At 39.1% G+C, this 20,543-nt stretch overlaps 1 protein-coding gene across 1 annotated transcript; it reads left to right on the top strand.

Annotated features, from left to right (window-relative positions):
- Positions 1-212: 212 nt before the first annotated feature.
- Positions 213-15,671, top strand: CENPL (centromere protein L). The gene is made up of 5 exons (XM_080927715.1): positions 213-302; positions 3,339-3,512; positions 7,188-7,439; positions 12,652-13,194; positions 15,534-15,671. Exons 2-5 carry the CDS (start codon positions 3,342-3,344, stop codon positions 15,603-15,605), a joined length of 1,038 nt encoding a protein of 345 aa, XP_080783841.1. The 5' UTR covers positions 213-302; positions 3,339-3,341; the 3' UTR covers positions 15,606-15,671.
- Positions 15,672-20,543: the final 4,872 nt, after the last annotated feature.

The following is a 20,543-nucleotide window of genomic DNA, read 5'->3' as shown; positions in this document are numbered from 1 at the left end:
CAGCTTCCGAAGAGTGAGGGTCGCAGAGCCGGGCTGCTTGGGAAGCGGAGCTGTCTCTCCCGGGGTGAAGTTGCAGAAGTTGCTCCCGCCTGAGGGAAGCTAGGTTCCCTCCAGGGATCCTGATGTCTCTTCTGAACTCACCCGGCATTGCTTCGCTTCACTCTTAGCAGTCATTTTGTCCGTGTTCTTTCTTTTTCTTAAAAACAAAACAAATCTTTTGCCTCGACGTAGTCTTGGAGCCAGACTTGAAGAATGATTCTTGAATCCGGAATGGACGACACTGTTATTACCACATAATTTTGGTAAGAGGTTTTGTGTGGGTCCTCGACTGGCCATGTATTTCATATATTTCTGTTGAGTGGCTGTTGTCTTTGCAATGCTTTTGTGTGTTTAGATGGGTACAAACGAAGTTAACGAAAGTTCAAGTGAGCGTTGGTAGGGGGCAGTGGATTGACTTTTGTGGCGATATTGCAGTGGTTAACTCAGGGACTTTCTCCGTGGTCTAACTACAAGAAAAACTACGGAGGTTTAGTTGTGTGTTAGGAACAGAGTACAAGAGAATTGGACGGGAGATGCAGTTCTGTGGATACTAGAAAGCTGCAGATAGGGATCGTTTGCCACAGGCATAAGATTTAAAGAAGGTGCAGACTTGAGAAAAACTTAAAACCTTTCCTTCCAGTCAACTGGCAACATAGTAGCTTATATAATGGGGGTCCTTTGAGGAGTGAACAGTAGTACCAGCACTAGGGAGGCTGAGGCAAGAGAATTGCTGTGATTTCTGGGCTAACCTGGGCTACACAGAGAAACTGTCACTCGATATAAACAAAACACCCCCAAACAAAAAGAGAATATTCATTAAAGGCTTAATATTTGTTTAGTGCTTACAAACATGCCTGGAAAGTAATGTATACTTAGCAATTATTGTACCAATTAGCATACTTTAGAGAATAATTCTGAGTAAACAGAACTGATGAAGACTCAGATCTAAATAGTAAACAAGCCGGGAAGAGAGTGGAGGAGGTGGTGGCAGCAGGAAGATGCTGCTTTCTGAAGTAAAGTTCAATTGATGGACCATTTTTACCAGAGGGGATCTGCATGGCTGCTGTGGACAAGAAGAGCTTGTAAAGAGTCAAAAATAATAAAAAAGACAAGGAATTCTTCTATCAAACCCATGACTGCTCTGATGAGAAGGCCAAAGGTGTCTTTAAAGACAAGCCTTCTAGAAGTTGGCCTGGGACCTCCACAGGCATGAGTCAAAGAAGCCTCAGCTTTTCCTGGTAGCAGCAGCTCCAGTTCTTGGTTTATCCTGACTCCCCAATGAAGTTCTTTCTGTAAGTCCTGGAAGCAGGCAAGACAAGAGGTGGGCCTGAAAAGCAATGAGAGAGGACAAGATAGGGCCATTAATCTAAATCCACTGAAGTGCACATTAATGGGAGGCTCATTAGGAGTGTGACAAAGGCTTTCACATCATGGGAATACTTTATTTATGCCTGTGGGAAAATGAAAATGCTTATGTAAATGTTGCATCCCTGTCTGTGGTGCTTTTTATTTTATTTTCTTAATACTTCTATCTGTGTATGTCCATGTACTGTGGTGTGGGTACAGTGGTCAGAGGACAAATTGCAGGAGTCAGTTCTCCTACTGTACAGATTCCAGGATTTGAATTCAGGTTGTCTAACTTGGCTGCAAGTTCCTTTATTGGCTGAGCCATCTCACCAGTCCTGGAGTTTTGAGAATCCAGATAAAGCTAAGAAGGTACCAAAGCCCACTGAGGAGGGATTAATGGTAGGAGAACTGCTCCCCTAATATAGACAACTGGCTCTTCCAGGTGATTTACCCTCTATAGAGAATGTTGTCACCACCCCTCCTCTGCACACCATTCCTAAGGAGGAGGAAATGGCCATGCCCCCTCAGGAATGTGTGTGTGTGTGTGTGTGTGTGTGTGTGTGTGTGTGTGTGTGTGTGTTAGACACACACACACAGAGAGAGAGAGACAGAGACAAAGAGTCAGAGAGAGACAGACAGAAACAGAGAGAGATCTTTCTTTCCAGATCATTGATGCAGGAACCACTCTATCTATTCCCAGTTCCTCCATCAACAAATCCATTGAAGGCTGCATTCTCTTTACTTTCTATCCCATTCAGCTGGCTCAGTTTTGTCACTTTTCTGGCTGGAGGAGGGTTGGTAGGAAAGAAAATCCCTTACGTACTTAGGTAGGTTTGGGAGGCAGCAGCCGAGGCATTTCCTCTGCGGATTAAGTACTAGTTACAGGATATTGCTGGTCTGGTGTGTCTATAAAGATACCCTCCAGTTTTCAGAGTAGAGATCTCATATCTTTCTGGCTGCTGGTATTGTTAAGTGGCAGAGCTAGCAGGGGTAAGCAGTGCTCCAGCCTGGGAGCATGGTTTTCTTTTTCACTGGTGATCTGGGGCCAGTCTAGTGATTGGTCATTCTGTTGCTGTTGCTTTGCAGCCTATTTGAGGAAAGCGGGGTGTGGGAAGAGGGAAGTGGAGATGGAGCCCACAAAGATGCTCTGGATTCACTCTGGAGACTAGCATCAGAGTGCAGACCTAACTATTGTTTATTACATACGCTTATGTATTGCTTTTTAGCCAATTAGGGTATGTTTATGTATTCATGGGTAAATTGGGGTACAACCTGTGTTGTTTGGCCAAGTCTGACTACCCCGTCCATGAGTCCAACATACACACACCATCCCAGTGGAGATTTCTTTGAAGAAAGGGGAAGCAGCTACTGCTCTGGCTTCGGGTCCTTTGTGTTGTCTCACCTGTGTGCAGGGAGCCATGTCGGATCATACACTGTGTACAGTAAGTAGATCAGGACTCGTCGCAGGGGCTTATGGTGCTTCACTCTCCTTCCCACGTTTTCCTCTGCTAGGTTTATTTCCGAATCCCCCACAGGGGCCTAACTGATGTACACCCACCACGCCAGTTGTCATGATTGTCTTTCCATCTGCTCACGTAAAGTCATTTTGTCTTTCCCCAGTTTTTGAAATTGGTAAGCCAGATTAGAAACAGCCTTTTAGGGTCATTGTGAAGCCCCTGCTGTGCTCAGCCTTCATTGGTCTCGAAAGTCTCCTTTGTAACATGTATATCACATTATTTGACTTATTTTAGAGTTCATACTGAAAGGTTTCTTGTTTTGACATTTCTCTTCATAGTAATAGAACAGTGGCTAAGACAAGAACCAAAAGGATGTAGGAAAGGTGGGAGTGGGAAGGGAAGAGAGTAAGAATGTGCATGTAAGAGAACCATGTGCGCGAGTTAACTTTTTAGTGGTTAGAGTTCTAGTTACTTTTTTTTTTTTTTTTAATGCAGACCATGGATCTTTATGATTCTCGAATATCGACTTCTAGACAAAGGACCTCGAACCTTAAGGGCTACTTTGTAGGTGCCACCCCTCTGCAGAAACGACTGGAATTGGTCAGGAGGCAGAGTTCATTTTTTCCCAGTCCATCTCGAAGGAAAATTCCTCAATGTTCACAGTTGCAGGTATGATTTGTGTCTATTTGTGTTGTTTTTAACAAAATCTCAATCATTTGATTTTATCAATGAAGACTGGGGAGCCAGATGCTGGGGTGAAAGCCTGCTAGCTCAGGGAGGCAGAGAAAGCACCCAGGTTACCTTCCTCTATAGCCAGTGTCTAAAAAGCAAATTCTCTTTCTCTATGCTATCTCAAAAACCCCTCAAACTGAATGTCCCTTCCTTCTGTTTCCTGTGTGTCTCTCTGTCTCTGACTTCCTTTTACTCTCTGGTTCTTTCTGATGTTCACTCTCTGTCAATTGGGTGTTTGTTCTGCTTCTTGACCTATAGTTGATTCTATTTTAATCCTGTTTATAATAACCAGAAAGCTCTTGGATCAAAGGTGTGAGCTAGGACTGAGCCATACCACAACTAGAACCAGTTTTTTCCAGTAAACAACACAGTCTGATTGTTCACAGTATGATCAGATATCCTGTAACACCTTTGAGCTAGTCAGTGATGGAGAATATATGAATAAGAATATATCAGCTTATATAACTAATACTTTTAGTATCTTAATCTCTCAATAGATAAATGAGGAATATCTAAGTAAATAATTACTTTAACCACAATATCTTTTGTTTTTTCTAATTTCCTTTAGTCCACATAATTTCTTCAATATTTTTCTTTTATGATATTGGCATTTTTGAGGAATACAGACTCTTGCTTTTCCCTGTTTGACTGGAATATTTCTCATTTTTATATTTATATGATGTTTCTCAATGCTTGAAACTTGAATTCTTGTTTAGCAGGTTACATAGGTTCTATTGTGTTCTTTGACACCTTCAGTGTAGTCTTCTCTTGTCTGTGGTATGCATCTAGAGCCTTTTAGGATAGGAGACAAGTTGGCTTCTTATGAAGAATTGCTCATGCAGGTGCATGAATATTCAAGAAAGTAATATTCTTGGCCAGAAAGCTACTGGGTTTTAATACCTTGCATATGTTAAGTTTAGATCTACCACTGAACTTTGTTCCCAACCCGGGAGACTTTATTTATTTCCTTGTTCATTCTTTCTTTCACTGGATAGCTGAGATGACATATGTGCACCTATATGATTTCCAAGTGTATAGTGTTTTGCCTGCATATGTGTGTATGTGTACTATGCATGTCTGAGGAAGTCAGATGAGGGCATGGATTCCCTGGAATTGGAGTGACATGATCGTGAACCATCATGTGGATGCTAAGAACCAGACCCTGGTCCTCTGCCATCTCTCCAAGCCCTCCAAGACATTTTATATAAAGATAGAAATGTCTAGTTTAGTGTTTTTTATTATCTTCCTGTATATTTAATAAGAAAGAGTATTTGACTGCTTCACTGCTGTAACTATGACACTGTTCTCAAATCACACACACACACACACACACACACACACACACACACACACACATCTGACCGTGTCAGAAAATGTGGACTTTAGAAGTTTCTCAGAAGGAAGCCAGGGGCTTTTAGACAGTCAGTACTTTTATACTGTTTTTAACCCCTTAGCTAATGAATAAAACCATTCCTCATTTGAGGAATAGTTCAGTTAATTGATTTTAGTGCTGTTACAAAGCCAATACAAATAAGGCTTTTTGTTTTCCTGTTTGTTTACATTTGGTTTTGTTTCTTAGCTTAGAACTCATAGTTTGGCCTTGTACTTGTGTGTAGTCTCTCTGAGCCTCAGGAGAGCTGGGGTTACAGTCATACACCACCATGCCTCGCTCATATTTGTCTTTTAAATTAATTTTTTAAGTGAACATACAAAATGACTGGTTTCCCTATGGCATGTTCATATATATGCTATACTTCCTCATTTTCTCCAACCTGATCCTATTTCTCCTCCCAAGGAGTTTTCCTTTCTGCTTTCTTTTTATTGTCCCTATCCTTATAGGCTCTTCCTTTCTGCTCATGGTCACTTTCTGCTTTTATGACCATGCACACATATATACACATCTAAATTCTGAATATTAGAGAAAACATGAGGTACTTGTCTTTCTGAGTCTGGCTTACTTTACCTAACATCTAAGAGTCTAACCATTTTTCTTGCAAATGTCACAGTTTCATATTTTCTTTACAGCTTAAAAAAAATTCTATTGTGTCTGATATATGTGTATGCCTATCATATTTTCTCTCTCTCTCTCCATCCCTTCCTCCCTCCCTCCCTCCCTTTTTTCCTTCCTTCCTTCCTTCCTTCCTTCCTTCCTTCCTTCCTTTATGTATGTATGTATGTATGTATGTATGTATTTATTTATTTGAGACAGGGTCTCTTTATAGAGCATTGGCTGTCTTGGAACTCACTATGTAGACCAGGCTGGCCTTGAACTCATAGAAATCCACCAGCCTCTGCCTTCTGAGTGCTGGGATTAAAAGTGGGCCCATTTTCTTTATTCAGTGTGCACATGAGTTGAGCACATGTCTTTATAGTAGTCTCACCAGGGACTATTTCAGTGTTGTAAGGATCCTCCTCTACACTGAGTTCACAGTGTGCACTGCTTGACATCTCTGCCCAAGTGTTTGTTGGTGATGACACTTGTGACTCTAACAGAGTGTAGACAAGCATTTCCTAGTCCTTTTATTTATTATACCTAATTAGGCTTTTGTTTTAGTTAGGGTTTTACTGCTGTGAACAGACACCATGATCAAGGCAACTTTTATAAGGACAACATTTAATTGGGGCTGGTTTACAGTTCATAGGTTCAGTCCATTATCATCAAGGCAGGAACATGGCAGCTTCCAGGCAGGCATGGTTCAGGAGGAGCTGAGTGTTCTCCATCTTCACTTGAAGGCTGTTAGCAGACTTGCTCCCACAGGATTAGGGTGAGAGAGAGTCTTAAAGCCCATGCCCACAGTGACACACTACCTCCAGCAAGGCCACACACACCCTGTGCCAAGCATATTCGAGCCATCACAGCTTTGTTGCATAAAATGGACTTGTTAAATATTTTTTAAGTTACTTAAGGCTAATCAAGCTGGATTCTTCAGAAATACTTTTGTGTGTATAGTGCAATCCCAGGGCTGTGCCCTGCTTGGCAGTCACACTGTCATTAAAGTGCCAGCACCACTATTTGCAAGATGTAAAAAGTAAAATGTAAATGTTCATCCATGAAATCCTGTGAAGTGCATTATTTATGTTCTAACAGCTAGAGTAAATGACATAGACAAGAGCCTGTCCCCAGCAAGCTTCTACTCTGACTGGAAAGGGAGACAAGAAAAGTAAGACATATATTCAGATCACAGTAAGTGCTATGGAGAAAGGGTTAGGAGATAGCAATAGACTTGGAGTGATGCGTTCTCTTTAGAGCAGCCTCTTGGATGAGAAATAAGGAGAGAGTGACCTGTAAACTCCATTTGAGATTAATTTTAGGAATACAAGATCATGTACCATGTAGTAGATGTATATTAAATATGTAAATTGTGGGCTGGAGAGATGGCTCAGCAGTTAAGAGCACTGACTGCTCTTCCAAAGGTTCTGAGTTCAGTTCCCAGCAACCACATGGTGGCTCACAACTATCTGTAATGGGATCCCATGCCCTCTTCTGGTATCTGAAGATAGCAACAGTGTACATAAATAAATAAATCTTTAAAAAAATGTAAATTGCTATGAGAAAATTCTTATTATGCTTTTTACTTTTAAAACCTTTGTCTGATTTTTTGTTTGTTTTAGGAAAATATCGATCCTCAGAAGGTTGCATTTCTCCTCCACAAACAGTGGACTGTATATAGTTTAACTCCCCTGTATAAATTCTCCTATTCTAATCTCAAAGACTATTCTAGACTTCTAAGTTCATTTATTGCTGCTGAAAAGCAAAAGGGACTTGCTGTGGAAGTGGGAGAAGACTTCAACATCAAAGTGATTTTCTCCACTCTACTTGGAGTGAAAGGGACACAAAGTGACCCTGAATCATTTCTTGTCCAGGTATAGTAGTACATTTGCAGCCTTTGCTTCCAAAGGGGTACAGTGGGAATTATGGTATTTTCTTATTTGTTCTTTTCTTTTTATTTGACTTACAAACATTTTGGTGTGTGTGTGTGTGTGTGTGTGTGTGTGTGTGTGTGTGTGTGTGTGTATCTATGTGTCTATGTGTGTGTGTGTCTGTGCCACAGCATCCTTGTGGAATTTGGAGAAGCTACTGGAGTTAATGTAGGATCTCTCTAATGTTCTCTCTAATGTAGGATCCTGGGGATCAAAGTCATATTCTTAGGCATGGCACCAAATGCTTTAATTTGCTGAGCCATCTTGCTGGCCCAAAGCTTGTGGGGTTTTATTTTGTTTTTTATTTTACTTTTTGTTCATTAGTTTGTTTGGTTTTTGTCAAGACGGGATTTTTCTGTGTAGTTCTGGCTATCCTGGAACTTATTCTGTAGACCAGACCGGCCTCAAACTCATAGAGATCTACTTGCCTCTGCCTCCCAAGTACTGTGGGTAAAGCATGCACCACCAATACCCAGCCCTTATATTATAATACATATAATATTTTATATAAATATGTAATGATATATTAATATTATATATAATTATATACCATAATTAATATTATATAACAAATGATAACTATAATATATTATAATGTATATGGTCAACTTAATTTTATTTCCTACTGTGTAGGAAATTTTTTGTGGATGTAATATGATATTGATTTCAGAAAACATACAGAAGTATGAATGAAATTTAAGAAACGTGTGCTGGCAAGATGTCTCAGCAGGTCAAAACACTTGGGCAAGGCTGGTGGTCTGAGTTTGATGCCTAGAACCAAAGGTGGAAGGAAAGAACCGATTGTACAGAGGCATTTTCTGATGTTACACTCCACTCTGGCACAAGGACCCCCAATCATGCATTCACATACATACAATAATAATTTTTTAAAAATCAGAATTTAATGCTTTTTAAAAAATATTTATTTTATGTATGTGAGTACACTGTTGCTTTCTTCAGAAGAGAGCATCAGATCCCATTACAGATGGTTGTGAGCCACCATGTGGCTGCTGGGAACTGAACTCAGGACCTCTAGAAGTCAGTGCTCTTGACCACTGAGCCATCTCTCCAGCCTCAGAACTGAAGATTTTGATATTTGTTTATCTGAATCAGTGTAGTCTTTATTGGGGTCTCACTGTCCATACTTTGCATCCCAGCATTTTGGCTAGTCAGTGCTGTAGACAACACTCAGAATCAGGAATTCTGCATTCTTGTAGTTATAGCTTCTTTCCTATTGTGATAAAACACTGACAAAAGCAACTTGGGGAGGAAGGAGATTTTAAATTGCCTTATAGTTCCATGTCATAAGCCAAGGCAGGCACTCTATGGAGACCAGAAGGAACAGTGCTTATAGGCATTCTTTCCGTGGCTTGTTCAGTTTGCTCTCTTATATCTAGGCCCAGCTGCCTAGGGTGGCACAGTGAGTCGGGCTCTCCCACATCAATCAAAGGTCAAGAAAATGTCCCCCAGACCTGTCTATGAGCCCAATTAGGTGTAGAAATTCCTCAGTTGATGGTCCCTCTTCCTGGCTGACTGTAGCTGTGTCATGGTAACTAAAAACTAACCAATGTAAGTAATTTAGTGGATATTTTTAGGTCTTAGTTCTTAGAAGCAGAATTTTAGTAAAAGCTTGTGCATTTATTATTATTCTATATGCTGTATGATGCCATGTTACTCTCAGGAATGCAGTTTTTCATAATTCTTCCGATGAGTAGTACAATAAAGGTAGCAAGTCTATCTTTCAATTGGTTAAGAGATTAACTTATGGTTTTTGAGACAGGGAACTTGCTCTGTTGGTTAGAAGGGCCTTGAACTCATTGAGATCCTACTCCGTTTCCTGAGTGTAGATATAAGTGTGTGCTGCCACACCCTGCCATTTATTTATTTATTGTATGTATATGAATATATTGCCACTGTCTTCAGTCACACCAGAAGAGAGCATCGGATCCCATTACAAATGGTTGTGAGCCACCATGTGGTTACTGGGAACTGCGCTCTTTTCTTCCTCTCCCCCCCCTTTTTTCTTGATACAGGGTCTTACTAAGTAGTCCTGGATGACCTAGAACTCACACAGATCTGACTTCCTCTGCCTTCCAATTCTTGGGATTAAAAGCTTGTGTGACTGTGCCCAGTCCAGATGAACTAGTCTTAATCTTTAAAAAGGAAATTAAATTTTCAAGCTGTAGAGAAAGACTGGATTCATTTGTATAACTTAGAGGTCAGCAAACTAATGTGTAAGCTGACTATCTCTTTCTTTCCCTCCCCCAAAGACAGTCTTGTTGCATAGCCCTGGCTGACCTGATACTCAGGCTCGGGGGCAGTCCTGCTCCAACTCTTCCCTTATTTTTATAAATAAGATTTTTCTTGGAACACAGCCTGTTATTTGCTTCAGTATTGTCAGTGGCCACCTTTGGGCTATAACAGGGGAGTTGAGTAGTTAGTTGTCACAGGGACCATATATCCTGCAAAAGTAAGAACATTTAAAATCTGGTCTCTTTTACCTGTCCTTTATTTGGTTTTACTTGTTTATTTATTTTTTTTGAGATAGGGTCTCCTGGAACCTTGGGTGACCTTGGACTTACCGTGGTTTTAAACCTTGCTGTTGTTGGGCTGGAGAGTTGGCTCAGCGGTTAAGAGCACTGACTGCTCTCTCACAGGTCCTGAGTTCAATTCCCAGTAACTACATGGTGGCTCACAACCACCTGTAATGAGATCAGATGACCTCTTCTGGCTTGAAGGCACGCATGCAAACAGAATGCTGTATATATAATAAATGAATCTTAAACTAAACCTTGCTGTTGGCCTAGATCCCCTGCCTTCGTCTCTCAGATGCTAGGATTACAGTACACCGCCACACCTGGCACTATCTGGTTTGTTAAGAAAACGTCCACTTTGTGCAGGATGGGGCTCTAGAGGGATGTCTAATTTGGTGGACATGGCTGCTTCACTGTTACCTCCAGATGGCGATACCATATAGCTCAAGGATTTTTCGAATTATTAGACAAGTTCCAAATGATTCTAAACCCAAAAGAAGAATCTTATAAAAAGTTAAAGTGCAATGAAGATGAAGAGAATGAAGACAATGCAGTTCAAGGAGTTAGAAGAAAAACATAGAACACAATTTTAACCAGAGCATTATTTTAAGGATTTTAAATCTCCACTTGTTTTGGTGAATTTAGCTTATAAGCATAGCACAAAGCCATCCTCACAAACTGCTAGTGAGTACATGAAAAAATTATTTTTCCCATTAGTGCAAATCGAAGCCTTTCACTAGCATGATCACTACCACAGACTCTAAGTTAAAAATGTAATAACAGAGCTGGACATGGTGGTGCCTGCCTTTAGTCCCAGCACTTGAGTGGCGGAGTCAAGCCGATGAGTCTACAGAGTGACTTCTAGGACAGCCATGGCTAATGCAGAGAGACCTTGTCTTTAAAAACAAAACAAAACAACAACAATAAATGTGGCTGAACGTCTGGAGAACTTGGAACCTTTGTGCATTGCTGGTGGGAACACGAAATTTCAGTAGTCACTTTGAAAGGAATGGATTTCAAAATGTCATTTCTTGGATCATGACAGTGATGACAGTGTGATACATATAGTATATTTGGTCTCAGAGATGTTTCAGTCCCTTATAATCTCTTGAATAAAAAGATATAAGAAACTGTTTAAATGATCCTTTATTAAGAAATATGGGGCAATGATTTAAATGTTACCCTGGTCAGTACTTTAACAAAAATTATTCTCAGTGTTTTGAAGGTGTGTTTACTTTGTAATAACAGTGGGAAATTTGAGGGGTTTGTTGTGGGAGTATAATTAAGATTTTGAGTCACCTTGAGCAGATGAGCACAATGGAACAAATTGAAGGACTTGTCAGTTGTAGTAGAAGTGACTTTACTGCCTTGGTCTAGGTTGAGGGGAGATCTACATTTTACATATAATAGCAAAGGTAAATGTATTAGGCTTTTTATCTTTTTTAAAATTAGATTTGTTCATCTTATTTTTTTGTGTGTTTTGCCTGTATGCATGTCTTACTGCATGTGTGCTTAGTGTCCTTGAAGGTCAGAAGGGGGCATGAGGTCATTGGGAACTAGAATTATGGATGGTTCTGAACTGTCATATGGATGCTGGGAATTGAACCCACATCCTCTGTAAGATCAACAAATGCTCTTCACTACTGAGCCATCTTTTCAGCTCCTGGTGTTTTTTTTTTCTTCTTCTTCTTCATTTGTTTGTTTGTTTTTAAATATTTTTGTTCTTATATACCACTCTCCACTAGTACTTGTAATTAAATATGTATTAAAACTCATTCTTAATAAACTCCAACTTCACTTCATTAAAAATGATGGCATATTAAGTATACAGTATCATGGGGAAGAAAAAGAAATCTCAACTTTAGAAGGATGACAGATCTTCAAGAATGTTGATGAGCCCAGTCTTCTGCAGGAATTAACTGCTGAGAGTTGAAGAGTACAGTGGCCAGCTCATGCCAGAAGACAGCATCCGTAACACTTGCAGCTCTTCCTCTGGCTCTCTTTTTTCCATCTACTCTTCCAAGGATGCTATTCTGTAAGCATTAGAGGGAATAGTGTAGATCTATTTAACCACCACTTAACCCTCAGCACTGGCCAGTTAATAGGTTTCTGTGGCCCACAGCAAAAAGAAACTTTCCTGACCAAAACTGATAGCAGTATTTATCCATGAGCACAACATAATATTTTTAGAAAGGGATTTGAAAGCAACATTATGTCTATTTAGCAATAAAACAGGAGAACCTTGCCTATTAGAGCCTAGGTTTATAGTTTTAGGCATGAATTACTTCCTGTATAGCAGGCCTCAAATCTAATAAGAAAATGGGTATGCCACCATTGCAGTACATTTACCTTCTGTCTGTCTGTCCGTCTGTCCATCCATCCATCCATCCATCCATCCATCCATCCATCCATCCAACTGGTATCTCATAGACCAGCTAACTTCAAACTTGCTATGTAGCCAAGGCTCACCTTGAACTCCTTGTCTTCTTGATTCAGCCTGAGATTTTGAGCATGTGCCACCATGCTTGGCCTTTTAATATACTCATTAATTTTAAGAAGATAAAATTTAGAAGTAAATGGTCTTTCAAATTTAATGAATATGTTTTTACTGTTCTTTGTAGATTCTCTCAAAATCTCAGTCATCACGGGAACACAGAGAAGATAAAGTGTTGTGGACTGGTTGGTTCTGTTGTGTATTTGGAGAGAGTCTTCAGGAGACTGTCTCAGAAGACTTCACCTGTCTACCCTTATTCCTTGCAAATGGAGCAGAATCCAGTACATCCTTAATCGGAGGCTGGTTTCAGAAAACCTTCGACTGTTCCTTCAGTCCTTTAGCGATCAGCGCGTTTAATCTTTCCTGGATGGCTGCTTTGTGGACTGCATGCAAGATGGACCATTATGTGGCTACTACTGAATTCATTTGGTCTGTGCCCTGTAGCCCACAGAACTTAGATATTTCTTATGCAATACATCCAGAGGATGCAAAAGCTTTATGGGACAGTATCCACAAAACACCTGGGGAGGTTACCCAGGAGGAAGTTGACTTATTTATGAACTGCCTTTATTCACATTTCCATAGGCATTTCAAAATTCACTTATCAGCCACAAGATTGGTTCGTGTCTCAACTTCTGTAGCTTCAGCACACACAGATGGAAAAATAAAGGTAAGTTTAAACATATTTAATTACATTTTTCCAAATGTGTGGTTACATGGAGAAACATACTTAAATGCATAGTTCAAGACAAGAGAAAGACTTATTTTCTGCTTTATGAATGACTTACCAATGTCTTTAGCCACCTAGAGCTGGTCTCTAAGTGGAAGGCCACTATGTGTTGTACACTGTAGAGCTGAATAATATGAATTACCTTGGAGCAACTAAAAATTTCTAAATTGCCAAATTTTGAAATAATTATTAAATAACAGCATTTTGTGTGTGTGTGTGTATGATAAAATTATAGCCAGCAACAGAATAAGTTTTGCCCATGAGTACCTTTCTGTTGCCATTAGAAAGGAAGACACAGACACATGGTTTTCATGTTCTATAAAGAAACAAATAGCTCCTAAGACATATTTTAATTTTATTTATGTATATGGGTGTTTTGCCTGCATGTATGTCCATGCACCATGTGTGTACTATGTCTAGTGTTCATGGAGGCCAGCAGAGGGAAACTTTAGATCCACTAAAACTGGAGTTTTGTTGTGAGATGTCATTTGGATATTGGGAATTGAAACTAGGTCCTCTGGAAGCGCAGCCAGTGCTCTTATCCACTAAGCCATCTCTCTAGTTCCCTTGTGGTATTTTAAATACATACATATATATATATATATATATATATATATATATATATATATATATATATATATATATAAAATTTATTTATTCAGTGAATGCTTATTATTTTGCCATTGCTAAGACTCTTAAAAGAGATTAATTCTACTTTTTCTGTTTTTAAATTTTTCGTGTATTTGTCCTTTTCTGTGTGTGTGGTAGGAATTCAATCAACATCATGCTGTGCACACACTGGACAAGTACTTGGCCACTGAGCTATACCTTTTCTTTCTTATTTGTAAATACTTATGACTCAAGAAAGGCACAGTAATTAGTATTTCCATCTCTATTTCTCTGTTTATATTAATAAGAGTCTTTATATTCTCCTGAATCCTTCAGATTCAGATAATAAATTGTAGACTCTAGTTACACAATTGTGCTATAAAAACATTAGAATTAATTTCTCCTATCTGGTTGGTATTTTATTACCTATCATGTAACCTCTTTCTATCTCTTAGCTGTTGGTGACCTTTATTTTCTTCTATGAGATTTGTTTTGTTTTAAGGAAGGATTTCATATAGCTCAAGCTAGCCTTGAACTCGTTATATAGGTAAGGATGATATTGAATTCCCAACCCTCTGCCTCCCTTCCAAAGTAGTGAGATTATAGGTGTGCTCCATTACTCCCCAAGACTGATGTTTTCAGCTTTCACAAATGAATGACCATATGCTATAGTTCCTCTGTGCCTAGTAGATATTAATTTTAATTTTTAGAACAATGCTGTATTTTATATATATTTTATTTTAAAAGAAGAAAATCAAGGCCAGAATAAATTTAAGTGGTACATTAAACATAGCTCATGAAGAAAAGCATGTAAGGTGCTGGCAAGAAGGCTCAGTGGGCAAGGGCACTTGCTGCCAAGCAGGATGACCTGAATGTGATCCCTGTATCTCCCACATGGTGCAAGAAGAGATCTAACTCCTGAAACTTATCCTCTGACTTCCATACATGCTGTGGCATGCACATACATGCATAAGACACAAAGTAAGTCAATTTTTATAAAAAGAAAAAGTCAATATTTGAGGGTTTTTATGTCTTAGGTTCCATGAATACTATATAAAACATGTTTTCAAACTGGAGCTCAAATTTTGATGAGAAGTACTAAGCATTAAAAACAAAAGGCACTTGGGAGGTAGAGGCAGGAGGATCAATAGTCCAAAGTCATCTCTGGCAATATAGGGAGTTCAAAGCCAGCATGGGCTACTCAAAATCCTGTCTCAAAAAAATGAGAACTGGAGAGAGAATGGCTTAGTGATTAATAGCACTTACTGCTCTTGCAGAGAACCTGAGAGTCCAATTCCTAGTACGCATTTCTGGCCAGGTCACAACCACTGTAACATCAGTTCCAGAGGACCAACCCACTCTTCTGGCCTTTTAAAATTTGGTTTAAACAGGCTCAGCTGGTTGAGAACTGCACTGCTCTTGTAGGGAATCTTGATTTGGGTTTCCAGCACCCACATCAGGTAGTTCACAACTCCCTGAAACTCTAGCTCCAAGTGCAGATGTCTCTGGCCTCTTGGGGCACCTGCATGCATCTACATATACATATCTACACACACAACTATATAATTAAAAATAAAGTAGAATCAAGAAGAAACATGGCAAAGTCCACAAATATCAAATTGCTTGTCATCATGTCTTAATTTTAAATTCACTTTTTTTTTCTTTTACAGATTCTGTGTCATAAATACCTTATTGGTGTGTTGGCATATATGACAGAACTGGCAATTTTTAAAATTGAATGAATTCTTGTATGGACTAAATGATGCACTATAAACCCTTCTGATCATTTGCTGAATTGCTATGCCCAGTGGGACAGTGGAAGAAATGGAGCACTTGTTTTCTCAGGGGCCTTTGGAGTTGCCCAGATGGATCTAGAACACAGTAGTGGTAGGAGGTAAACAGCATTCATGGTTTGTGTACTCAGCATGTCACTGGCACTGTCATGTTATAAAAGATGTTGAATTGTTAATGTAAAAGGATATAATTTAGTCACATAAACTTATTTAAAATCTGGTGTTTCTGATTTAGGTTATTCTGTTGGTGAGCCTTGCCTCTGAGGTTCCTATTGAATTCCTTAATTTTTCACCTCCAGATTTCCCTCAGGTTTTTGTTTTTGATTTTTCCTTCTACTTTAAAGTCTTGAACTGTTTTATTCATTTCCTTCTATTTGTGTTTTTCATAGATTCCTTTAAAGCTTTATTAATTCCCTTTCTAAAGGCCTCTACCATACTCACAAAGGCTATATATATCTTAAGGTCTTTGTCTTATGCTTCAGCTATGTTATAATTCTCAGGGCCTACTATGGTAGGTTGCTGGGCTATAGTGGAGACATATTGTCCTGACTTACTGATTATATTTTTATGATGGCATTTGGGTTTGGGAAGATTGTAATTCATGATGTTGATATTCATAATGCTGGTCTTGTCTTTGTTGAGTGGATGTTTTGCTCCTTAGTTTCTGTTGCCCTCTCTGGTTCTTAAGAGAGAGTGGTGGCTGTGTGGAGCATGGTAGGAAAATCTGGGATCCTGATAGGTGTGACCATTGGGAGCTCCCAGTAATGAATATACAACATACCCAAACTTATGGGACCCAGTGAATGTGGTTCCAAGAGACACGTTTATAGTACTGTGTATATTAAAAAAGGGGTTTTGGTGGGGGATCTCATCATAACACACCTCAAAATTCTAGAGCAATAAGTATGGTTCCACCCAAAAGAAATAGAAAGCAAAAAATAAAATCAGGGCTGAAATCAGTAAAATAGAAACCAACATAAATAATCAATGAAACAAAGGGTTGGTTCTTGAGAAAAATCAGTAAGATTGACAAATCTCTATCCAAATTAACTAAAAGGCAAAGAGGAAAAAAAATCCAAATTAACAAAATTAGAAATGAAAAGGGGGACATAGCAATAGGCACTGAGGAAATCCAGTTATAAGGACATACTTTTAAAACCCTTTCCTCACCAAATTGTAAAGTCTAAAAAACCAGATAATTTTCTTGATATATACCACTTACCAGAGTTAAATTAAGATCAGATAAGCAATTTAAACAGGGCTATAAGAGCTGGAGAGGTGGCTCAGTGGTTAAGAGCTGACCAGACATCCTGAGTTCAATTCCCAGCAACCACATGGTGGCTCACAACCATCTGTAATGGGATCTGATGCCCTCTTCTGGTGTGTCTGAAGACAGCTACACTATATTCCCATACATAAACAATTCTTTTAAAAAAAAAAACAACATAAAACCAGACCTATAACAACAATGAAATAGAAGCAGTCATTAAAAGTCAAAAAATGTTCAGAACCAGATGGTTTCAGCACAGAATTCTAGACTTCCAAAGAGAAGTTATTCCTCAAATTATTCCACAAAATAGAAACAAGGAACATTGTGCAGTTCATTTTATGAGACCACAGATACCCTGATACTCCAAGCACATAAAAATCCAATAAAGAAAAAGAATTACAGACTGGTGGTTTGAAGATGAATAGCCCCCACAGGCTCCTAGATTTGAATGCTTGGTCCTAAAGATATTAGGGATACAAGGAACATATCTCAACCCGTACAGCAAACCCATAGCCTACATCAACTTAAATCAAGAAAGACTCAAAACAATTTCACTTAAATTGGAAAAAAAAACAAGGTTGTCTGTGCTCTCCATACCTATTCAATATAGTACTTGAAGTCTTAAGTAGATCATTTTAAGATACTTAAGATCAAGGGAATACAAACATGTTTTTTCCAGGTAGAGTTTCTCTGTATAGCTCTGGCTGTCCTGGAACTTGCTTTGTAGACCAGGCTGGCCTCTGACTCCTGAGTACTGGGACTAGAGGCAATACAAATTGGAAAGGAAAAAGGAAAAGTATCATTCTTTGCAGATGACATGATAGTATGTCACATAGTCCTAAAATTCCACTGGGGAAACTCCTATAGCTGATAAACACTTTCAGCAAAGTAGTTGGATATAAAATTAACTCACAAAAATCAGTAGCCTTATTAATTCAAATGACAAATGAACTGAGAGATATGTCAAGGAGATAACACCCTTCATAATAGCCTCAAACAGTAGAAAATATCTTGCTGCAACTCTAAGCAAGTAAAATTTTGTATGATAAAAAACTTTAAGACACTGAAGAAAGAAGCTGAAGAAAATATTGTAAGATGGGAAGGAAGATCTCCCATTCTCATGGATGGTTAGAATTAACGGATCTTGGAAGGAAATTTTTTTAGCTTTATATGGAAGTAATCCCAGGATAGCTAAAACAATTCTGAATAATAAAAGAACCACAGGAGGTATCACCATCTCCTATTTCAAGTTGTACTACAGAATTGTCATAATAACAGCATAAGATAATAATAAGAACAGCATAGCATTGGCACAAAACCCAGACATGCTGATCAATGGAATCGAATGATTGGAGACCCAGACATAAATCCATACACTTATGGGCATCTGAATTTTTATAAAGAAGTAAGACATACACACTGGAAATAGACAGCATCTTCAACAAATGGTGCTGGTCAAATTGGACAGCTGCATGTAGAAGAATCCAGATAGATCCATCTTTATCATCCTGCACAAAACACAACTCTAAAGCCTCAACATAAAACCAGATATACTGAACCCGACAGAAGAGAAACTGGGAAATAGCCTTGAACAAATTGACACAGGAGACAACTTTCTGAACAGAACACTGTTACCCTTAGCTTGGGTGCTAAGATCAACAAATGGGACCTCATGACACTGAAAAGCCTTTGCACAGCAAAAGACTGTCACCTGGACAAAAGTAGTAGCCTACAGAATGGTAAAAGATTTTTACCAACTACACATCTGATGGAGGAGTAATATCTAAAATATTTTAGAAATTCAAAAGACGAGATATCAAGAAAGCAACCCAATATAGTGGGGCAAGATCTATATAGACAATTGTCAAGAGGAAGCTCAGATGACTGAAAAACACTTAAATGTTCATATCCTTATTACCAGGGAAGTACAAATTTAAAACTATTTTGGGATTTCCCCTCATACCTTCAAAGGCTAAGATCAAACATGATTTATAAAGAAGTCAGAAATACACATTGAAGAGGCAGCATCTTCAACAAATGACATTGATCAAATTGGACAGCTTCAAGTAGATGAATCATGCTGGCAAGGATGTGGAGCAAGGGGAACAATCCTCCACTGCTGCTAGGAGTGCAAACTTGCACAGCCACTATGAAAATAGTGTGGCAGGTTCCCAGGAAGATTGGAATCGATCTACCTCCAGACTAGATAGACCAGGGACCTAGGCTAAAACCAAATACTACTGTTTATTTTTAAAAAGTAGCAATATAACGACTAATGACATTCTGCTATAGTCACAGATCAGTATGTCTTGTGCAGTCATCAGGAGAGTTCACAAAGGAGGAGCTTCCTTCTGTAGCAGATGGCAACAAATACAGAGACCCACAGTCATCTATTACACAGAGGACGAGAGACCTTGAACACCTAGCTTTAAATGGGATGGCTCTCTCCATCAGGGTTCATTCCTACCTCTACCCTTATGGCTCAGGAACCCTGCTGAGGAGAAGAGTGTAAGAGTCAGAGGGGATGGAGGATCTAAGAAAAGAAGACCCTCTAAATCAGTGGTTCTTTTTTATTTTTTCAAGATTTATTTATTATATATAAGTACACTGTAGCTGTCTTCAGATACACCATTAGAGGGCATCAGATCCCATTACAGATGGTTGTGAGCCACCATGTGGTTGCTGGGAATTGAACTCAGGACCTCAGGAAGAGCAGTCAGTGCTCTTAACCTCTGAGCCATCTCTCCAGCCAGCCCTAAATCAGTGGTTCTTAACCAGTGGGTTCTGACCCTTTTGGGGTTTGAAGGATCCTTTAACAGGGGTTGCCTAAGACCTCAGAAAACACAGATATTACAATTCATAACAGTAGCAAGATTATAGTTATAAAGAAGCAACAAAAATAATTTTATGATTGGGGGTCACAACATGAAGAACTGTATTAAAGGGTCGTAGCTAATGCTGAAGATCATCACCTAAATCAACATGATCCAAGCTCATGTGAACTCACAGCAGCATGTGCAGGGCCTCATCTCAATCCTTCCGGGAACTGTGTTCTCTTTTCCTATGAATTCGGACTTAGAGAAACATCCTTTTCTTTTGTTTTAATATGGGCCTCTGAGAGATATTCTTGATTTGAACTGTATCAGCCTTACTGTATTTATTGTAGGCCGTGTTTCAGATAACTCTAGTGGTGGTCTGGCATAAAAAAAGAGTAGGACTTTGGTAAAATGGGGTGTAATAGCATTTCTATTATTAAATATGTCAGCAGACTTCCTTGGCATTTATATGTAAGTGACTGTATGAAATGGGTTTGGACTAGATGATAAGTCATTTCAGTCCAAAACCGTAAGACTCTTACAGACAAAAAGATACGTTTACAGATTTGGTTACAGATACATAGTGAGAAGTCTTAATTGTGTCACTGTCAGGATGAAGCACTGCAATTTTATATACAAGTAATATAAGATACAAAAACAAAGACCCACATAATCAGTGATGTCAGAAGTACCAAACAGCAGTAACTAGGACTGGAGAGACAGCTTCAAGGAGACGGCTGCTGAGCCTGATGGACTGAGTTTGGTTCCTGAAATCCACATAATGGAAGGAGAGGACCGACT

Source organism: Micromys minutus (genome assembly GCF_963924665.1).
Source record: "Micromys minutus genome assembly, chromosome: 1".
Taxonomy (NCBI): domain Eukaryota; kingdom Metazoa; phylum Chordata; class Mammalia; order Rodentia; family Muridae; genus Micromys; species Micromys minutus.
This window is presented reverse-complemented; position numbering and strand designations above follow the sequence as displayed.

What these genes read in the sequence shown, in the direction of transcription:
- CENPL (XM_080927715.1), top strand. Translation starts at nt 3,342, where the DNA reads ATGGATCTTTATGATTCTCGAATATCGACTTCTAGACAAAGGACCTCG. An exon ending in CTGAATCATTTCTTGTCCAG is followed by an intron (nt 7,440 to 12,651) that starts GTATAGTAGTAC and finishes TGTTCTTTGTAG; the next exon opens with ATTCTCTCAAAATCTCAGTC. An exon ending in ACACAGATGGAAAAATAAAG is followed by an intron (nt 13,195 to 15,533) that starts GTAAGTTTAAAC and finishes TTTCTTTTACAG; the next exon opens with ATTCTGTGTCATAAATACCT.